The sequence below is a fragment of the Scyliorhinus torazame genome, chromosome 7 (assembly GCF_047496885.1).
Source record: "Scyliorhinus torazame isolate Kashiwa2021f chromosome 7, sScyTor2.1, whole genome shotgun sequence".
Lineage (NCBI taxonomy): Eukaryota > Metazoa > Chordata > Chondrichthyes > Carcharhiniformes > Scyliorhinidae > Scyliorhinus > Scyliorhinus torazame.
In genome coordinates this window covers 120,802,941-120,823,423 of record NC_092713.1, presented here as the reverse complement: position 1 = coordinate 120,823,423, position 20,483 = coordinate 120,802,941, and the positions used below count along the sequence as shown (strand labels likewise).

The window sequence follows — 20,483 nt, the reverse complement described above, 5'->3', positions numbered from 1 at the left end:
GGAGAGCTGCCTGCGGGAAGGGTACAGATGATCAAAATGATGTTGTTGCCTAGGTTCCTATTCATATTCAGATCACTCCTGTGTGTGGTGGGAGGCTGTGGGGGGTTTGGAAAGAATCTCTAGGATACGCAAGGCCACCTTACAGCCAGGTGACACATGGCAGACCTGGCCCTACCGACCCCCCAATCATACCACAGGGCGGCAAGCGTGGAGAAGGTCAGGGGGTGGCGAAGGGAACCGCAGGCGGATGGCGTCCGAATGGAGGAGGCCACTGCACCGCTCCCAGCCCAAACACATGCCACATTTGGGATGTGGAGGGAGGACAAAGGGACACAGAAAGTAAAGGACATCTTTGCGGACGATAGACTTTGTCCCTGGGAACTTTCAGAGAGGCTCCAATTCCTGAAGGGGAATGAGCTCAGGTACATGCAGCTGCGCAACATTCTCTGCAAGGAGACAAAAACGGTCCCCCAGAGACCCAGACACACATTTCTGGATACAATGGTAGGGCTGGATTGGTTAGGGGACGGCAAATGTGGGACATCTACGGACGCCTCATAGAAAAGGTCAGGATCCCACTGGATGAGACCAGACAGAAATGGGAGGAGGACTCTGGATTGAGGCACTGCACAGGATCAACTCCACCTCCTCTTGCACTGGCCCAAGCATGATGCAGATCACCTCACATAGATATGTAATAAGCATATCAATCAATTATTACACTCTACGATGGATCACAATATGTCTGACAAAGGACGTGAGGCTCCCCTTGATTTAAAACATGCTGAATCTCTGATATTTCTGCACAACGGAGAACTGAACAATTTAGAATTGTTAATTTGTAGAGAAATGGAAATTGTCTCATTTTTATTTAAATAAGAATTTTATCTCCCTTGTGTCCAAATCTCTCAGTTTAAAAAAACATTATTCTTTCAGGAATCATGCGTCGATCTACATCGATGTCTTATGTTGAGAGTTATGCAGGAACCTGGCCCGAAAAGAAACTGAGGTTGGCGATACCATTTTAAAAACTTCCCTGCTTCAATTAAATTCAAACTTGAGTGAAATTAGTCATTGGTTTTTGAATGTACTTGTAATGAATTTTGGTTTCTAATATAAATGAATCCTGCTATATATAAAACATTTACAAGATTCTATATTTAATATATTTTTATTCTCCTAATAAACTCATTATCCCATTTATAATGCTCTCGAATTCCTTGCACACCCTATTGTTGTAGTGTTATCTTTTGCCCATATATTGAAGTGGCAGAAATTCCTCATGTTCTACCAAGATTAAACATGTGAGGAGGAAAGAAGAAACAGTAGAATAAGACAATTAATTAATTAGATGTAATTAAAGGATACTGAGGTATTAATGTCCCTTTAGGGTTTATGGAACTCTATATCTGAATGATATATTATATTTGTGCAACTCCTGCTGTTACTATTGAATCCATTTCTGCAGCCCAATTTTTTTTCTGGGGAATTAGTTTTAATGTCGAGAAATTTTCAAGTCTGTTGTTCCTACAGCTTTGGTTTTTTTTTAAACAGAGCCTTTCCCCAAGCGGTGTCTTTCAATATTCCCTTTGATTCGGACAACAACATTGATACATCCACGGCAAATAACCGGACAATAATTAGATCAATTAGTAATGATAGTTTGATTTCAAACATCAACAATACTCCCAAACATTTAGCGAGAAATGAATCTTTTCAGCCAATAAATGGACAGAACAATGGAATAGAAGAAGAGATGCATTTGTCTAACCACAATTGTGAGAAGCCATCTAAAGGTTCTATTGGGAGGCATAGTTTGGCAAATGATACCATAAGAAGACAATCCATGCAAGGTACAGTATCAAATGGGCTAAAGGAAAATAGTTTGGATATCCCACCAAGTATTGAAGAAGCACTGCAGATAATTCATCATGTGGCCAAACTCTACCCGGATCTTCAATCTGAGCAAGAAGCTGATGGTTTTTTCCTACATGTTAACAATACCAATGACATCCCTGTAAAACCCAAAATGAATCAAACCAGCAGCCTAGATTCCATTGCAGAGATTAAAGGTGCTACAAGTCCTTTGACTGATAATACTGAGGTAGACACAGGAATCCATGTGCCATCTGAAGATATTCAAGAAACAATAGATGAAGACTTTTCCTTAAGAGATTACACTGTTAGTATGGATTCTGATATGGAAGATAATTCCAAACCTCAAGACTCTGATTTAAGAAGTGATGATCATAATGATATGTTAATTCCAAGTTCAAACTCATTGAATGTTGTACTGCAAGCTGGAAATAGCATCTCTCCATGTTCTGCAATTAAAATGACTAGTTTTGCTGAACAAAAAATCAGAAAGCAGAATATCACAGATGCCAGGTTAAGCAGCAGTAGTTCCCAAAAGACTACCCCAGAGAGTTCAGAGCTTAACACTCCCGGTGTGGTGTCTGGTGGTAAGCTCCCAGAACTGAGTCCACACAGACAGATGAGAGATCCTGCTCAGCTGTTGGCATCTGAAGTGATTCAGCTTAAAATGAAACTCGAAGAAAAACGTCGAGCCATTGAAGCTCAGAAAAAGAAAGTTGAAGCTGCATTTACACGGCAAAGACAAAAAATGGGCCGGACAGCATTTTTGAATGTTGTGAAAAAGAAGGTTGATGGAATTTCCCCATTAAACGAGGAACCCAGTGGTGACCATCGGGACAGATTGTCACGTGAGAGGAAATTGTTACAAACAGAGAGTATTGAGGAAAAAGATGACTTAACACCTGAGGCAGTTGGAATGAATGGTAACTCAGCAGGTAGTGGTAAAGGGGGTCCTCTGTTCCCTGCAACTCAATCAGAAAAACAAGTTGCCTGTAATTTAAGTAACACCACCGAAGAGGCTTTAGGGGATGTTGATGTCATAGAGTACAACCGGTTAATTGAGAAAATGAATACAGCTTTGCATGCGCTGCAACAGGAGATGCAACGTTTGGCAAACCAGCAGGAATTAATAATGCAAATGAGAGAGCAACAACAAGCTTGGGTAATTTCTCCTCCTCAGTCTTCACCGCAAAAGCAAGTCCGAGAACTTCGATCTTCTTCAAGATCAACCGGGTCATTATCCCCATCCCTATCGTCTTCTGGAGAATCACCTCGCTCTACCCAACGATCTCCTCAGACTTTCCAGAGAAGGTCCTCATACTCTCATGTTAAAAACTCAAAATCAAGGCCGAATGAATTGAAGATAACACCATTAAATCGTGTCCTCACTGCCCCACGTTCTGTCGATAGACTTCCTCATCTTAGAAAGTTCTCTCCCAGCCAGCTCCAGACCAGATCATTCATTTTTCTTCAGGATGACACACCCGATCATTCCTCAAAAGACAGGGGTATGAAATTAGCTAATGAGGAAACAGAGGAAAATGAACTGGCAAATGAAAAGTCCTTGCAATCGGAGAAGGAGGATCAAGAACAGCCTGTAGAACCTGCGGGTTTCCCGGTGCCCACAGAAAAATCTGTGGCTCCTATGGACAGTCCTGTTAAAAGAAAGCATCCTGTTGATCAGAGCACGAAGGCAAGCTTGATTGAGGTTTCCCTTTCGGATCTCAAGCTTTCAGACGAGGAAGTGGAAATAAAAGAGGCAAATGATGGTGATGCAGAAAGGGACAATTTTGAAGAACAAAAATTGTGTTGTGGATTTTTCTTTAAAGTAAGTGGCAAATCTTTGCTTTTTTGAATTATACTATAAGAATTAATTAATAATAATTGTGACATCTGTTATGGGAGAGGCGTTTTCAGAACCCCAAAATGTATCATGGAGTTCAACCAACCTCCCCCTTTAATGCTATTGTTGCTTTTCCGAGCACGCGGCTTGTTCCCTAGGTGTGGGATTACAATTATGGACACGTGGATTTTTAAACACACAACAATGTTTATTCCATGAACTCAACTTAACCTCTTAAATAAACATTGGATCTCTTAACACCCCTTACTTCAAAGATAACCCCGAAAATATTACGCTAAATAATCCTTCAGTTATTCCTTTCAACATCCATGAGACTTAACACCTTTAAATAGAAACACATCAGGTTAAAGACTTTACTATTATGAGTTTAAATCACCCAAATGATCCAGAGATAGTCTTTCATGGCAGAGATCACAGCAGATCCAGCTCACTACAAACACAGACACACACCCAAGCTCTTTTCAAACTGAAACTAAAAAACTGCAAAATGGCTGATCTAAAGCCCAGCTCCACCCACACTCTGATATCACTGCCTTTCTTAAAGGTACATTGCTTAAAAATCCATTTCTTAAAGGCACTCTCACATGACATCATATATTAAGAAATGAGACAGATGCAAGAACAGTCAACTGTGTGTTTTTAATTTTCTTCAAACAATACTATAAAATTGTAAGAAGTAATGTTTCTTGCAGTATTTCTGTCAATGTACTGTCCATGCTAACGTGGATGATAGCCATAGATCAGAGATTGAGTCTGGGATGCAAAGGAGCCCTTCAGCAGTCATTAATTGGCCACTTAAGGGCTTCAATTAGGGTGAGGATAGGCAGACTGCCTTAGGCCTCGCCCACACTCAATAAAATTGCAGACAGGTCAAGGGCGGATGGGAAGGCCACCGGGCAAATTTTATGGGATCCCGCTTGCAAATCTATTGGTGGGAGCTGGCAACATTCTGCCCTTGAACACCTAATCCAGACTGACACGCATTGCACTACTGAAAGAATGTATTGGGAAGCGCTCTCTTTTGGATGAGCTATTAAACCAAATCTCTGGTGGATATGAAAAGTCCTGTTGCATCATTCGACAAGCAGTGTAATTCTATTGGTATCTCGGCAATTCATCCCTTAACCAACAACTAAATTATTGTTGTTTCTAGAATCTGACTGTTTTCAAATTAGCTGCCACATTTGCTACAGTGTAACAGTGACTGCATTTTAAAAGTATGTCATTAGCTTTATAATGTCTGAGGTCATAGTAGACCGGTGGAAATAAAAAGCTCAGTTGCATAAAAGACACTGTGTTAAAAACAAAACATCCACTTTTAAGTTTTACAATTCCCTGATAACGTCAGGGGAAGAGCCTATTGGTGCATTGATTCTTAAACTGTTGCTTTTCTTTCCCCAAAAAGTGACCAAGGGGAAGCACATCGATTTAACACACCGATTAAAAGTTCACAGTGGCAGTCAGGCATGTTAAGTGTTTTTGCAGGGATCCCGGAGGAAGAGGGAGAGAGATATCTCTTTGTTTTTCCATGGCATTGCACACATTTTTTATTTCTAACCTATCTTTCTTTATGTACATGATTTGACATTGTACTAACTATTCTAATTTACCCTAGCTTGTTTAAACTCTGTGAGGTTCAGTAAGGATTCTAATTAGTTAAGGAGATATGCCGTTGCTTTACGTGTTCATGCAGGTCCCATACCCCATCCAGATGCCATGCTGTTTAGGATTTCTAACCTCCAAAAGTCCCAGTGCAAAATACTAAACCAAGTCCTTGTACATGTTTTTTTTTTAATTAAATATTTTATTGAAAATTTTTGGTCAACCAACACAGTACATTGTGCATCCTTTACACAATATTATAACAACACAAATAACAATGACCTATTTTATAAATAAAAAATGAATAAATAATAAATAACAAGAATGAAAACTAGCCCTAATTGGCAACTGCCTTGTCACAAGTAACACTCTCCAAAAATATAATTTAACAGTCCAATATATAATTATCTGTAGCAACGACCTATACATACTATACAGTATATATTAACAACCCTGAGAGTCCTTCTGGTTCCTCCTCCCCCCCCCCCTCCCCCCCAGCCGAACCTGGGCTGCTGCTGCTGCCTTCTTTTTCCCATTCCGTCTATCTTTCTGCGAGGTATTCGACGAACGGTTGCCACCGCCTGGTGAACCCTTGAGCCGACCCCCTTAGGACGAACTTAATCCGCTCTAGCTTTATAAACCCCGCCATGTCATTTATCCAGGTCTCCACCCCCGGGGGCTTGGCTTCCTTCCACATTAGCAATATCCTGCGCCGGGCTACTAGGGACGCAAAGGCCAAAACATCGGCCTCTCTCTCCTCCTGCACTCCCGGCTCTTGTGCAACCCCAAATATAGCCAACCCCCAGCTTGGTTCGACCCGGACTCCTACTACTTTCGAAAGCACCTTTGTCAACCCCATCCAAAACCCCTGTAGTGCCGGGCATGACCAAAACATATGGGTATGATTCGCTGGGCTTCTCGAGCACCTCGCACACCTATCCTCCACCCCAAAAAATTTACTGAGCCGTGCTCCAGTCATATGCGCCCTGTGTAATACCTTAAACTGAATCAGGCTTAGCCTGGCACACGAGGTCGACGAGTTTACCCTGCTTAGGGCATCTGCCCATAGCCCCTCCTCGATCTCCTCCCCCAGCTCTTCTTCCCATTTCCCTTTTAGTTCATCTACCATAGTCTCCCCTTCGTCCCTCATTTCCCTATATATATCTGACACCTTACCATCCCCCACCCATGTCTTCGAGATCACTCTGTCCTGCACCTCTTGTGTCGGGAGCTGCGGGAATTCCCTCACCTGTTGCCTCGCAAAAGCACTCAGTTGCATATACCTGAATGCATTCCCTTGGGGCAACCCATATTTCTCGGTCAGCGCTCCCAGACTCGCGAACTTCCCATCCACAAACAGATCTTTCAGTTGCGTTATTCATGCTCTTTGCCACATTCCATATCCCCCATCCATTCCCCCCGGGGCAAACCTATGATTGTTTCTTATCGGGGACCCCCCCAAGGCTCCAGTCTTTCCCCTATGCCGTCTCCACTGTCCCCAAATCTTCAGTGTAGCCACCACCACCGGGCTTGTGGTGTAGTTCCTCGGTGAGAACGGCAATGGGGCTGTCACCATAGCCTGTAGGCTAGTCCCCCTACAGGACGCCCTCTCTAATCTCTTCCACGCCGCTCCCTCCTCCTCTCCCATCCACTTACTCACCATTGAAATATTAGCGGCCCAATAATACTCACTTAGGCTCGGTAGTGCCAGCCCCCCCCTATCCCTGCTACGCTGTAAGAATCCCTTCCTCACTCTCGGGGTCTTCCCGGCCCACACAAAACCCATGATGCTCTTTTCAATCCTTTTAAAAAAAGCCTTCGTGATCACCACCGGGAGGCACTGAAACACAAAGAGGAATCTCGGGAGGACCACCATCTTAACCGCCTGCACCCTCCCTGCCAGTGACAGGGATACCATATCCCATCTCTTGAAATCCTCCTCCATCTGTTCCACCAACCGCGTTAAATTTAACCTATGCAATGTGCCCCAATTCTTAGCTATCTGGATCCCCAGGTGACGAAAGTCCCTTGTTACCTTCGTCAACGGTAGGTCCTCTATTTCTCTACTCTGCTCCCCTGGATGCACCACAAACAACTCACTTTTCCCCATGTTCAATTTATACCCTGAAAAATCCCCAAACTCCCCAAGTATCCGCATTATTTCTGGCATCCCCTCCGCCGGGTCCGCCACGTATAGTAGCAAATCGTCCGCATACAAAGATACCCGGTGTTCTTCTCCTCCCCTAAGTACTCCCTTCCACTTCTTGGAACCCCTCAACGCTATCGCCAGGGGCTCAATCGCCAGTGCAAACAATAATGGGGACAGAGGGCATCCCTGCCTTGTCCCTCTATGGAGCCGAAAATATGCAGATCCCCGTCCATTCGTGACCACGCTCGCCACTGGGGCCCTATACAACAGCTGCACCCATCTAACATACCCCTCTCCAAAACCAAATCTCCTCAACACCTCCCACAAATAATCCCACTCCACTCTATCAAATGCTTTCTCGGCATCCATCGCCACTACTATCTCCGTTTCTCCCTCTGGTGGGGCCATCATCATTACCCCTAACAACGTCCGTATATTCGTGTTCAGCTGTCTCCCCTTCACAAACCCAGTTTGGTCCTCGTGGACCACCCCCGGGACACATTCCTCTATTCTCATTGCCATTACCTTGGCCAGGACCTTGGCATCTACATTTAGGAGGGAAATAGGTCTATAGGACCCGCATTGTAGCGGGTCCTTTTCCTTCTTTAAGAGAAGCGATATCGTTGCTTCAGACATAGTCGGGGGCAGTTGTCCCCTTTCCTTTGCCTCATTAAAGGTCCTCGTCAGTACCGGGGCGAGCAAGTCCACATATTTTCTATAGAATTCGACTGGGAATCCATCCGGTCCCGGGGCCTTTCCCGCCTGCATGCTCCTAATTCCTTTCACCACTTCTTCTACCTCGATCTGTGCTCCCAGTCCCACCCTTTCCTGCTCTTCCACCTTGGGAAATTCCAGCCGATCCAAGAAGCCCATCATTCTCTCCCTCCCATCCGGGGGTTGAGCTTCATATAATTTTTTATAAAATGTCTTGAACACTCCATTCACTCTCTCCGCTCCCCGCTCCATCTCTCCTTCCTCATCCCTCACTCCCCCTATTTCCCTCGCTGCTCCCCTTTTCCTCAATTGGTGTGCCAGCAACCTGCTCGCCTTCTCCCCATATTCGTACTGTACACCCTGTGCCTTCCTCCATTGTGCCTCTGCAGTGCCTGTAGTCAGCAAGTCAAATTCTACATGTAGCCTTTGCCTTTCCCTGTACAGTCCCTCCTCCGGTGCTTCCGCATATTGTCTGTCCACCCTCAAAAGTTCTTGCAGCAACCGCTCCCGTTCCTTGCTCTCCTGCTTCCCTTTATGTGCCCTTATTGATATCAGCTCCCCTCTAACCACCGCCTTCAACGCCTCCCAGACCACTCCCACCTGGACCTCCCCATTATCATTAAGTTCCAAGTACTTTTCAATGCACCCCCTCACCCTTAGACACACACCCTCATCTGCCATTAGTCCCATGTCCATTCTCCAGGGTGGGCGCCCTCCTGTTTCCTCCCCTATCCCCAAGTCCACCCAGTGTGGAGCGTGATCCGAAATGGCTATAGCCGTATACTCCGTTCCCCTCACCTTCGGGATCAATGCCCTACCCAGCACAAAAAAGTCTATTCGCGAGTAGACTTTATGGACATAGGAGAAAAACGAGAACTCCTTACTCCTAGGTCTGCTAAATCTCCACGGGTCTACACCTCCCATCTGCTCCATAAAATCTTTAAGTACCTTGGCTGCTGCCGGCCTCCTTCCAGTCCTGGACTTCGACCTATCCAGCCCTGGTTCCAACACCGTATTAAAATCTCCCCCCATTATCAGCTTTCCCATCTCTAGGTCCGGAATGCGTCCTAGCATCCGCCTCATAAAATTGGCATCATCCCAGTTCGGGGCATATACGTTTACCAAAACCACCGTCTCCCCCTGTAGTTTGCCACTCACCATCACGTATCTGCCCCCGTTATCCGCCACTGTAGTCTTTGCCTCGAACATTACCCGCTTCCCCACTAATATAGCCACCCCCCTGTTTTTCGCATCTAGCCCCGAATGGAACACCTGCCCCACCCATCCTTTGCGTAGCCTAACCTGGTCTATCAGTTTCAGGTGCGTTTCCTGTAACATAACCACATCTGCCTTAAGTTTCTTAAGGTGTGCGAGTACCCGTGCCCTCTTTATCGGCCCGTTCAGCCCTCTCACGTTCCACGTGATCAGCCGAGTTGGGGGGCTTCCTACCCCCCCCCCCCTTGTCGATTAGCCATCACCTTTTTCCAGCTCCTCACCCGGTTCCCACGCAGCTGTATCTCCCCCAGGCGGTGCCCCCCCGCCCATCCTCTCCCATACCAGCTCCCCCCTCTCCCCAGCAGCAGCAACCCAGTAATTCCCCCCTCCCACCCCCCCCCCGCTAGATCCCCCGCTAGCGTAATTACTCCCCCATGTTGCTCCCAGAAGTCAGCAAACTCTGGCTGACCTCGGCTTCCCCCCGTGACCTCGGCTCGCACCGTGCGACGCCCCCTCCTTCCTGCTTCTCTATTCCCGCCATAATTATCATAGCGCGGGAACCAAGCCCGCGCTTCTCCCTTGGCCCCGCCCCCAATGGCCAACGCCCCATCTCCTCCACCTCCCCTCCTCCCCACATCACCACCTGTGGGAGAGAGAAAAGTTACCACATCGCAGGATTAGTACATAAAACCCCTCTTTGCCCCCCACATTCGCCCCACCACTTTGTTCGAACGTTCTTTTTAATAACCCGCTCATTCCAGTTTTTCTTCCACAATAAAAGTCCACGCTTCATCCGCCGTCTCAAAGTAGTGGTGCCTCCCTCGATATGTGACCCACAGTCTTGCCGGTTGCAGCATTCCAAATTTTATCTTCTTTTTATGAAGCACCGCCTTGGCCCGATTAAAGCTCGCCCTCCTTCTCGCCACCTCCGCACTCCAGTCTTGATAAACGCGGATCACCGCGTTCTCCCATTTACTGCTCCGAGTTTTCTTCGCCCATCTAAGGACCATTTCTCTATCCTTAAAATGGAGGAATCTCACCACTATGGCTCTGGGAATTTCTCCTGCTCTCGGCCCTCGCGCCATCACTCGGTATGCTCCCTCCACCTCCAACGGACCCGCCGGGGCCTCCGCTCCCATTAACGAGTGCAGCATCGTGCTCACATATGCCCCGACGTCCGCTCCCTCCACACCTTCAGGAAGACCAAGAATCCTCAGGTTGTTCCTCCTTGCGTTGTTTTCCAGTGCCTCCAACCTTTCCACACATCGTTTCTGATGTGACTCCTGCGTCTCCGTCTTCACCACCAGGCCCTGTATGTCGTCCTCATTCTCGGCTGCCTTTGCCTTCACGACCCGAAGCTCCCGCTCCTGGGTCTTTTGTTCCTCCTTTAGCCCTTCGATCGCCTGTAGTATCGGGGCCAACAGCTCTTTCTTCATTTCCTTTTTGATCTCTTCCACACAGCATTTCAAGAACTCTTGTTGTTCAGGGCCCCATGTTAAACTGCCACCTTCCGACGCCATCTTGGTTTTTGCTTGCCTTCCTTGCCGCTGTTCTAAAGGATCCACTGCAATCTGGCCACTCTCTCCTCCTTTTTCCATCCGTATCCAGGGGGGATTCCCTTCTGGTTTACCGCACAGTGTTTTTAGCCGTCAAAATTGCCGTTGGGGCTCCTATCAAGAGCCCAAAAGTCCGTTTCACAGGGAGCTGCCGAAACGTGCGACTCAGCTGGTCATCGCCGCACCCGGAAGTCCCCTTGTACATGTTTAAGTATAATGAATGGCCAATGTCATTCATTTGCTGCTCAGAGCAAATTCTGAGCCAATGTGTGTCGCACAAATGCCATGATTTTCCAGACCCCCATGGCAGGCTTTCCCGTGACAGATGCACCAAGCCATTGGCTGCTGGTGGGTCTTCGAATCTCGCCAAAGACTACAAGGTTCTGTATGGCTTACCTGTCCTGACACTGGGGAATCCGTCATGGGGGGTCGACTTTGGTCGGACTGGAAGATCCCTCTGGCAGGAAAGGCCAGAAAGTCCTGCCCAAAGTATGACTCTTTTAACATTGAACATGTCTATTACATGACAGGAATGATTTGTAACAGGAATGAGTTTTCATTGAAATGTGCAGCCCACAATGCAAACTTGATATACGTATTTGCCATGCTGACAGATGAAGTATTTGTGCTACATCCTACCATTTTATTCTAAGGAATTGATTTCCTCGCACCTATTCTTTGGTCTCTGCCAAGCTCACTTTGACGAGGCCATAAGGGTGAGTGGCTGGCTTACCCACTTTAACCATTAGTCAGAAGGGGGTTGGCACTCAATGTCGTGGCCAAGACTTGCTACCTCGGGAACAGTCAAAATTTCTTCAACATACTTTCTTCAAATTAAATATTTAATTTTGTAATTAATATTTAAATGTCAAATAACAGAATAGAACTTACAGCACATTTCTGCAAATCTGGTAATCAAATAAATGCAAAAGTATTTTGCAAATGTTTGATTAGCATTTATTCCATTTGATGTCAAGCTTGTGTAATAGTGTAAAGGTATTTATTTTTACTTAATATAAATAAATCTGGTCATTAATAATGTAAAACTTAACCTGAACTAATAGTTGAAGTTCTCACATTTTACATTGTCCAGTCAGACTTTTCCATTAATCTCCATGATATTTGAGCTGCAAATGTAAGAAGGAATTGGCACGGCATCTTCTGCAGGACACTTGGGATCTAATAACAATAACAATCTTTATTGTCACAAGTAGGCTTCCATCAACACTACAATGAAGTTACTGCAAAAAGCCCCTAGTCACCACATTCCGGGGCCTGTTCGGGTACACAGAAGGAGAAGTCAGAATATCCAATTCACCTACTAGCACGTCTTTCGGAACTTGTGGGAGGAAACCGGAGCACCCGGAGGAAACCCACGCAGACACAGGGAGAACGTGCAGACTCCGCACAGACAGTGACCCAAGCAGGAATCTAATCTGGGACCCTGGCGCGGTGAAGCCATAGGGCAGCACGGTAACATTGTGGATAGCACAATTGCTTCACAGCTCCAGGGTCCCAGGTTCGATTCCGGCTTTGGTCACTGTCTGTGCGGAGTCTGCACATCCTCCCCGTGTGTGCGTGGGTTTCCTCCGGGTGCTCCGGTTTCCTCCCACAGTCCAAAGATGTGCAGGTTAGGTGGATTGGCCATGATAAATTGTCCTCAGTGTCCAAAATTGCCCTTAGTGTTGGGTGGGGTTACTGGGTTATGGGGATAGGGTGGAGGTGTTGACCTTGGGTAGGGTGCTCTTTCCAAGAGCCAGTGCAGACTCGATGGGCCGAATGGCCTCCTTCTACACTGTAAATTCTATGATCTAACCACTGCTGCCCAATGCCCGTGCTGGCATATCTGAATCAACAGGAAGAGTAAATTTGTATCTCCTTAACCAGATTGAGGGATTGTGAAACTAATAGCACTAGGAATGAGAAGAATATACAAATAAGAGTGGGTAAATTCATTGTTAATTTTGCTATACAATGAGGAAGAGGGGGAAAGAAAGATTGGAATTGAAAAGGGAAAGAAACAGAAAGGAAGTTTTTTAAAAAAACATTCTACTTTTGAAATACATTCAATTAAATTCTGAAGGAGTGAGACTTCACACTTGAAATTGTTGATTTTCAGTGCCAGAAAGGTTTACTGTCAATAATTAACATTCATCATTTCATTCAAATGTCACCTGAGCTTAAAATGATTTGACTTAATATTCTGTGATGAGTTTACTTTGCACCTTCCATGCAAATACAGCAACTTCACGCCATTTAATGTATTTCAATGGTGAGGCAGATAGCAATGTGATCCTGTATTTCTGAACCTAATGGAGAGTTGCATTTCTGACAGCAGGTTTTCAAACAAACCACATATCTGACCTCACTTGAGGTTGCTGTGGCATTTGTGCATAGATTGCAGTGAGCGCTATTAGCCTTGTTATTTTCTTAGTAGATTTTGTGGCCCAAAGTAACAATTTGTAAGGAAATGCTTAATTTGTTTTGCACCTATATAACTAATAATGGTATTTTTTCAAGAAACACAATCACAGCCTACAAATGGAATTGCAGTATTACTTTTAAAAAATTGTATATAAATAAAATAATCCAAGTTAAAACATGCGATAATCATGCAGCAACAAAAATAGGCAAACACATTCTGAAGTTAACAGGGAAATGGTGTATGGGATATTAAAAGAAAAAATATTGAATTAAATTATCTTAAAATTACAATCCAATACACCATTCATTGAGGACACAAACCATGTGAGGAATAGAGTTTCTTTGGTACTTTTTGATCCTAAATCTGCTGGGGATCTTGATTGGGCATGGTGGTGGATTCCAAATCTGAAATTGGGTCGATTGCATAAGGAATTTTCTGAACTTAATGCAAATGTTAACTCTTGTCTTTTGTATTATTTCAAGCTTTGTGGCATGAAGTTGGATGACTGGTACTGAGAGCCTAAGATCAATTTGAGTGCCAACTACTATATTCTTTTAATCTAGGCCAGGTTGGCACGTCAACACAGCATATTCGACCAAGAAACAGATATAGACAGTATAGGTGAACAGTATCTTGCTGATAGAATTTGAAAGGGATGAGGGATCTGAGAACGAACATCCATTTATTTTGTCTTTGAAGCATATTGTCCACTGGACTTGAATTTGCCTATTCAAATTTTCAAGACTTTCACTTCTGCCAAGGTGTCATTGCTTAACTTTATGTCAGGGTGCATGAGCTCAAGTCTACCAATGTCTACTTGCATGGCATTACATTTAGTAGCATTTGCCTGCATATTGTTTTCTCATACCATTAATTGAGTATGTTGAGAGTTTCCTGACGCTTGTTGACCACACCCAGCGGCTTAGACTCTGCAACTGTCATATCATCCATGTATCACTAGTTTTTAAGGGCAGAAGAAGAAAGGGCTTTAGTAATAAGGATTAGGAAGATAATTGGCCCTAGCCTGTGCCCTGAAGTGCTCCTGCTATTAATTGAACTCTTTCAGATGGGCAGCCACGAGGAAGCAGTGCTATTCATTGAATGTGATCTGTGAGAACTATACTTACTTATTATCATTGTGCAGTCCTAAGATCTGGCTACTTTCACTTGCTTCAGTGTTTTTCAAACTTTTTTTCCCGGGACCCACTTTTACCAACTGGCGGACCTTCGTGACCCATGCCGGCCGATGTTCGCGAGACACCATTGTTGCTTACCTTTAATGCGGCAGGTGGGCCTGCTTGGTCCTCACAATCTCACTTGCTTTGTCATTCAATGTTATATTTCTGCTAAGGACTTCAGCTGACGATTTAAGTTCTTGCTGAACGCTTTGAAAAAATCAAGGGGTTTGTCCTCGAATTCGCCATGCTGAGTCTTCAAATGCCTTTGAAGAATTGAGGGTTTTAAACTTCATTTGTCAGTAGTTCCTTGCATATAACACACATGGGCTTTGCATCCTGATTCGCAATGTCACAATTAGCGCCATACCTCAAGAAATCATCTTTATACTGCTTTGATCCCGATTTCAGTTTATTCTTAATGATTTGTTCACCAGAGGCCCTGGAGCTTGGGATGCAGCTCACACCAGCACTGCCTTGTCCTACCATGGACTCTCCTGTGAAGCTCCCTCCAGCAGATTTAGTTGTGAGGTCCTGTTCTGTTTGTGTCTCTGGCCCTCTCTACCTTATTACAAAATGACCCATATTCAGTTCTTCACACAATCCTGTTGCTTGCTTGCTGGCAGCTACAAAATGGAGGAATCTCACCTCTCTGATTTTGCACCCAAAGCATTGACGTGCCGGGCGCGTGACCTTCTCTCTGCTGCTGCCTCTGGCGGAAAGACTCATTGTTCATATTTAAAGGCTGGTCGCGGCCGGCATTCTTTTTTTCACTTTCAAATTTTGGGCGAAATTCTCCCCCAACAGCGCGATGTCCGCCGACTGGCACCCAAAACGGCGCCAATCAGACGGGCATCGTGCCGCCCCAAAGGTGCGGAATGCTCCGCATCTTTGGGGGCCGAGCCCCAACATTGAGGTGCTAGGCCGGCGCCGGAGGAATTTCCGCCCGCCAGCTGGCGGAAACGGCGTTTGTTGCCCCGCCAGCTGGCGCGGAAATGACATCCCCGGGCGGCCCATGCGCGGGAGTGTCAGCGGCCGCTGACAGTTTCCCGTGCATGCGCAGTGGAGGGGAGTCTCTTCCACCTCCGACATGGTGGAGACCGTGGCGGAGGCGGAAGGGAAAGAGTGCCCCCACGGCACAGGCCCACCCGCGGATCGGTGGGCCCCGATCGCGGGCCAGGCCACCGTGGGGGCACCCCCCGGGGTCAGATCGCTCCGCGCCCCCCCCCAGAACCCCGGAGCCCGCCCACGCCGCCTTGTCCCGCCGGTAAATACCTACTTTAATTTACGCCGGTGGGACAGGCAATTTCTCGGCGGGACTTCGGCCCATCCGGGCCGGAGAATTGAGCGGGGGGGGGGGCCCGCCAACCGGCGCGGCCCGATTCCCGCCCCCGCCCAATCTCCGGTACCGGAGACTTCGGCAACCGGCGGGGGCGGGATTCACGGCGGCCAACGGCCATTCTCTGACCCGCTGGGGGGTCGGAGAATGACGCCCTTTATTTCTAATACCTAATTTTTCCAAATTTCTGACTTTTTACTGCTAAAAATTGAAACAACATCAGTTGAACATGTGCATCCTTATATTTACAAGAACTTTGTCTTAAATGTTTTCCCATTTCTTTAGAAATGTAACCAATTATAGAAAAAAGTACAATTTTGTTTTTACTTTACAAACGGACGTTGTGCTGGCCGTTGAACAGATTGACCAAGTAGCCGCAGGTTGCATACTGTCGATCGGTGGCAGGGGACAAGCCATGTAGCGAACAAAGGACGAGCAATAGTGCGGAGCTCCAAGCTGGGGCCACCACTGTTCGCATCGCGTTCACATGGACAGCCGTCAGCCCCCCCCCCCCTCCCCCGCCCCACCCTGTGGTGACCAGCACACAGCCCAGCCTCGTGCCGCCCATCCCCTCAAACACCGCAACCAACCGGGGACTGTACTGTCCGTGGCCAGCTTTCTTAAAAGCTGGTCGCGGCAGTTGGGAACTTCTTCCCGCGATCGGGAACGCTACAACCTATCACTCCATGACCCTCCCGACACCCACCCGCAACCCACCTGCGGGTCGCGACCCTGAGTTTGAAAAACCTTACTTACTCTATATTGCCTGTAACCAGACTGCCTTTAACAGTAAAACCTACATTCAGTGTGATACTATTTCATACTTCATTATCTTCCACACAACATAAATTGAGCAACACTGCTAGGAATATCCTTAACAATTTTCAGGTGTTGCATTTTCCGGTCCATGTGCCCCTACTTCTCAACAGTTCCCTTAATATGTTCCATGTTCAATTTGATTTTTCTTCTTTTATTATTAATGGTATTTGGACTAATCCAACAAATAAGGAAATCCTTATATCTGTACAGCTTTGGGCTCCATTCTAAACCTCCATCGAGCCGATTGGGTGTATAGAATAGGGAATCCCAGGCAAAAATCACCTGCTCTTTTGACATTTAAAATGTTAAACAACTGGAAGAAGGCTTTTCCGCAATTGCTGTAACGTACTCCAGTGCCTGCTTTGATTCTGGCTTTATTTTCATGGAAATTTGTTTTATACTGGCTCCTTGGGGCTCGAAGAAATTATGAAGTTCAGCAAATATTGGTGTAATTGCATTTAAGCAGAAAAGTACATTTTGCTGCACATTTCCCCCAACTGTGCTTGTTAAAATTGCACAGGATTTCTTGAATTAATTAGGTCATAATTTTTTTAAACTGAGGGAATCGCATTTCAAATATTTTTTCTCCATTGGGCAGCAAACTCTTTATCTTGCATGTTCCTTATTTCAGAGGGGTAACTGGTTTTCTAATGGTGCTGCCCAACTTACTGAATCCATACAGAGAAACCTTTTGGTCAAAATCTAGGCAAGCCACATAATTTGGCGTGTGCGGTTATTACAAATTAAGTAGTAATATTCTCATACCTTCCCTTACTAAAAGGGAGCAATTTAGTGTATTCTGAGGTATGAGGGAAAGAAGTAAATGAATAGGGATATACATTTTATCTAAAAATGTCCTCCGTAATGTTTCTCCTTAAAGGAGAGGAATTGTGAATAACAAAACATATACCGTTTCCATTGAATCTCCTTTGTGACTTCAGTTCCAGTGTATGGTAATCACCGAGGCTGTTTGAGCCTCTGAAGATGTTTTTACCTTCTTTACTTCTTTTGGATGGCTTGATCCTATGTGTCTTTTCAAATGAGATTACAAAATTATCCACTACTCTTTCTGATTGGAAAGGTCATCATTGAAAATTAGAATAAAATAAATATTTGAAATGCCCTCTAAAGTTTAAATATGTGAGACTGCAGACTGCAATATTCCTAGTAACGTTAGCAATTCCTTGAATACTTGAGGCCCTTTGTAGAGTGGATGTGGGTCTTTGTCTGATTTTCCCTGTTTATTTGACCAGGTTTATCACTAAATCATGCTGATGGGGACAGTGAGCAGTGAGTGGTTAATTTCCATACTCAATTACCATCCAGTTTTCTAGACTTAACTGTGTGGAAGTTGAAGTTAATGTTAAGGATTGAGATATCTGATCTGCTCTACTTTTTAATAAATGGCAATGCAGTGTTCTTTTAATGCAATTCTTTGCAGTTTAAAATTATATCTAAACTGTTTCCGGTTTACCTTTTATTAATAAGCAATTCCTAATTTATCTTTGTTTTTAAAGGATGATGAGAAAGCTGAAGAAATTGCCGTGAAACGAGCAGCCCTCTTGGAGAAACGTGTGAGGAGGGAGAAGGAAAAACAGATTAGACGACAGCAACTGGAAGCAGAGTCAGAGGAGAGGAAGGAAGAAGCCAGGTATTGCACGGTCAAAAATATGAACTGTCTTATTTTTAAACAAGTCAGGTTTTTTTTAATTTTCCTGCTTCACATGGAGATATGTGGCTACCAAAAGCTAGCTTGAAACTCCACGCCTGTAGACTTCAGTCTTACCACTGTGGATGTGAATCTACCAATATTGTCATGTACTCCATTTGCATAACAACCCAGTACAGGAAAGCATCATTATTCACAATGATGTTTGACTTCAACTTGAGTCTTGTTAGTTAGATGCGTATTCATTCAAAACTGCAGATAAACACAATAATTCTTTCATGAAACTTTGAAACTATTCTGTGATCCATGGCAATCCAAAATTTATTTTATGTTCATTTTTTTAAATATAAATCAGATCTGATGTTTGTTTTTGCTTTTCGAATAAATTCAGAACTGGTAACTTGTGATACTTGTTGCCAGTTAAGAAATTACTGAACAGTTGCTGTCTTGTATTGTATTGTGTTTCAGCGTGATTGCAATTTACATTTGGGGGGGGATTCCCTTAATTTGTCATTTGCTCTGTTTGTTAAACCTTTGCTCTAGAGTCGCAGGTATCTTTATGATATCGCCATGAGGTTCAAGTTCAAGTACTGATCAATAACTCAACACACCAATTCGTAAGATTCAAATCAAAACACATTTATTATATACAGTAAGTCACTACTTATGCATATAACTCTACTTTCTAGACTATTTCTATCACAAAAAGGCCTATACTTAGCTTCGGACTGGCCCACCAGGTCAAGGGAACAAATGGCCTTTCGTTCAGGTCCTGAGTCTGCAGGATTCAAAAGCTGGTATGGACTTGCAGCTAGGAGCGCCTATCTCGTAGCGAGCGTTGACTGGAGATTTACTTGGTTGGTGTGGCCGCTTGGGAAGTTCACTCTCAGGGGTTGATTTGCGTTGTTGAGTGACCCTGCCAAGAAGACCGATTTGAACTTGGGGGCTTTACTTTATAGTCCCCAGGGGCTTCCCGCCCTTTTGGGCGGACCCCGTACCTGGTTCCAAATGATTGGACTGCGTTCCGATCACTTGGATCGATTTCTCCAATACTAGAGTTGTTCCGTGATCGCTGGGCGGTCCCTAAATGTCCGTTGGCCTTCCTTTGTCTTGGCTCCTGCTGGCGCCGAGGAGTCTGGCTTGGCTTTATTCACCTTAATTGTTGCGATTGTGCCTTGGAATCGCTCATTACTATGCAGATGGCTGCTGGTTTCAGTGCTGTCTGGGCTTTTGCAAGTTCTAATACACAGGATTTCTGCACTTGCTGGTTTTTGCCTGTATTGGCTGAATTTCCCTTTAGTCTTTGCGGTTCTCCATTTTAAGTCGGGAAGTGGCCAACCCAGATGGCTACACTACCTCCTTGTGATCCCTAACGCGAAGCGTGAAGGATCACATAACTGCATTGTCTTCATTCCCTGACCCAGCGAGCACTCTTCCATGGCCTCTACACTGACCATAGCTATGCAAGAAATGTTTCACTAACATTCTAAGTGGCGCTATGTCAGACAGGGACATGCATTACAATATTTTAAAAAAGATACCTCTAACTGTCCTCAATAAACTACACTCACTAAACATTGTTGCTCTTTTTAGCCTTAGTTTATTAGCTCTGATTACGTCACCTTTGCTCACGAGTCGCCAAGTATCTTTCTGATACTGCCACGTGGTTCAAGTTCAAGTTATGGTTAATAAGTCAGCACACCGCTTAGTAAGATTGAAATCAACGGTCATTTATTATATACAACAAATAATGTTTACACAATAATCCTACTATCTATATAATAAACCTATCACTACTGGCCAATACTTAACTTTAGGAAGAGCCCACCAGGTCAGGGAAACGAATGGCTTATCCAATCGGATCTGGCCCGCGGGATTCAAAAGGCTGCTACAGGTCGATGGCTAGGAGTCTTTATCAGATAGCGATCGCTGGACTCAAACTTACGGTTGCCAGTTGCTGTTCTTGCGGAGGGCTCGAGCAGGCAAAGAAGGGAGAGAGAGAGAGATCTGAACTTGGCCCCTCACTTTATAGGGCCCAGGGGCTTCCCGCCTCCCGGGGCGGCCCTTGACCCTGAGTCCCA

The 20,483-nt window shown here is 45.1% G+C and overlaps 1 protein-coding gene across 3 annotated transcripts in view; it reads left to right on the top strand.

Annotated features, from left to right (window-relative positions):
- camsap2a (calmodulin regulated spectrin-associated protein family, member 2a) overlaps nucleotides 1–20,483 on the top strand; it is a 331,161-nt gene that overhangs the window by 283,308 nt on the left and 27,370 nt on the right. For all 3 annotated transcript variants that reach the window (XM_072511419.1, XM_072511418.1, XM_072511420.1), the window contains 3 exons: nucleotides 937–1,009; nucleotides 1,555–3,703; nucleotides 18,251–18,384. In XM_072511419.1, the coding sequence (XP_072367520.1) occupies nucleotides 937–1,009; nucleotides 1,555–3,703; nucleotides 18,251–18,384 (2,356 nt within the window). The remainder of the gene's footprint in view (nucleotides 1–936; nucleotides 1,010–1,554; nucleotides 3,704–18,250; nucleotides 18,385–20,483) is intronic.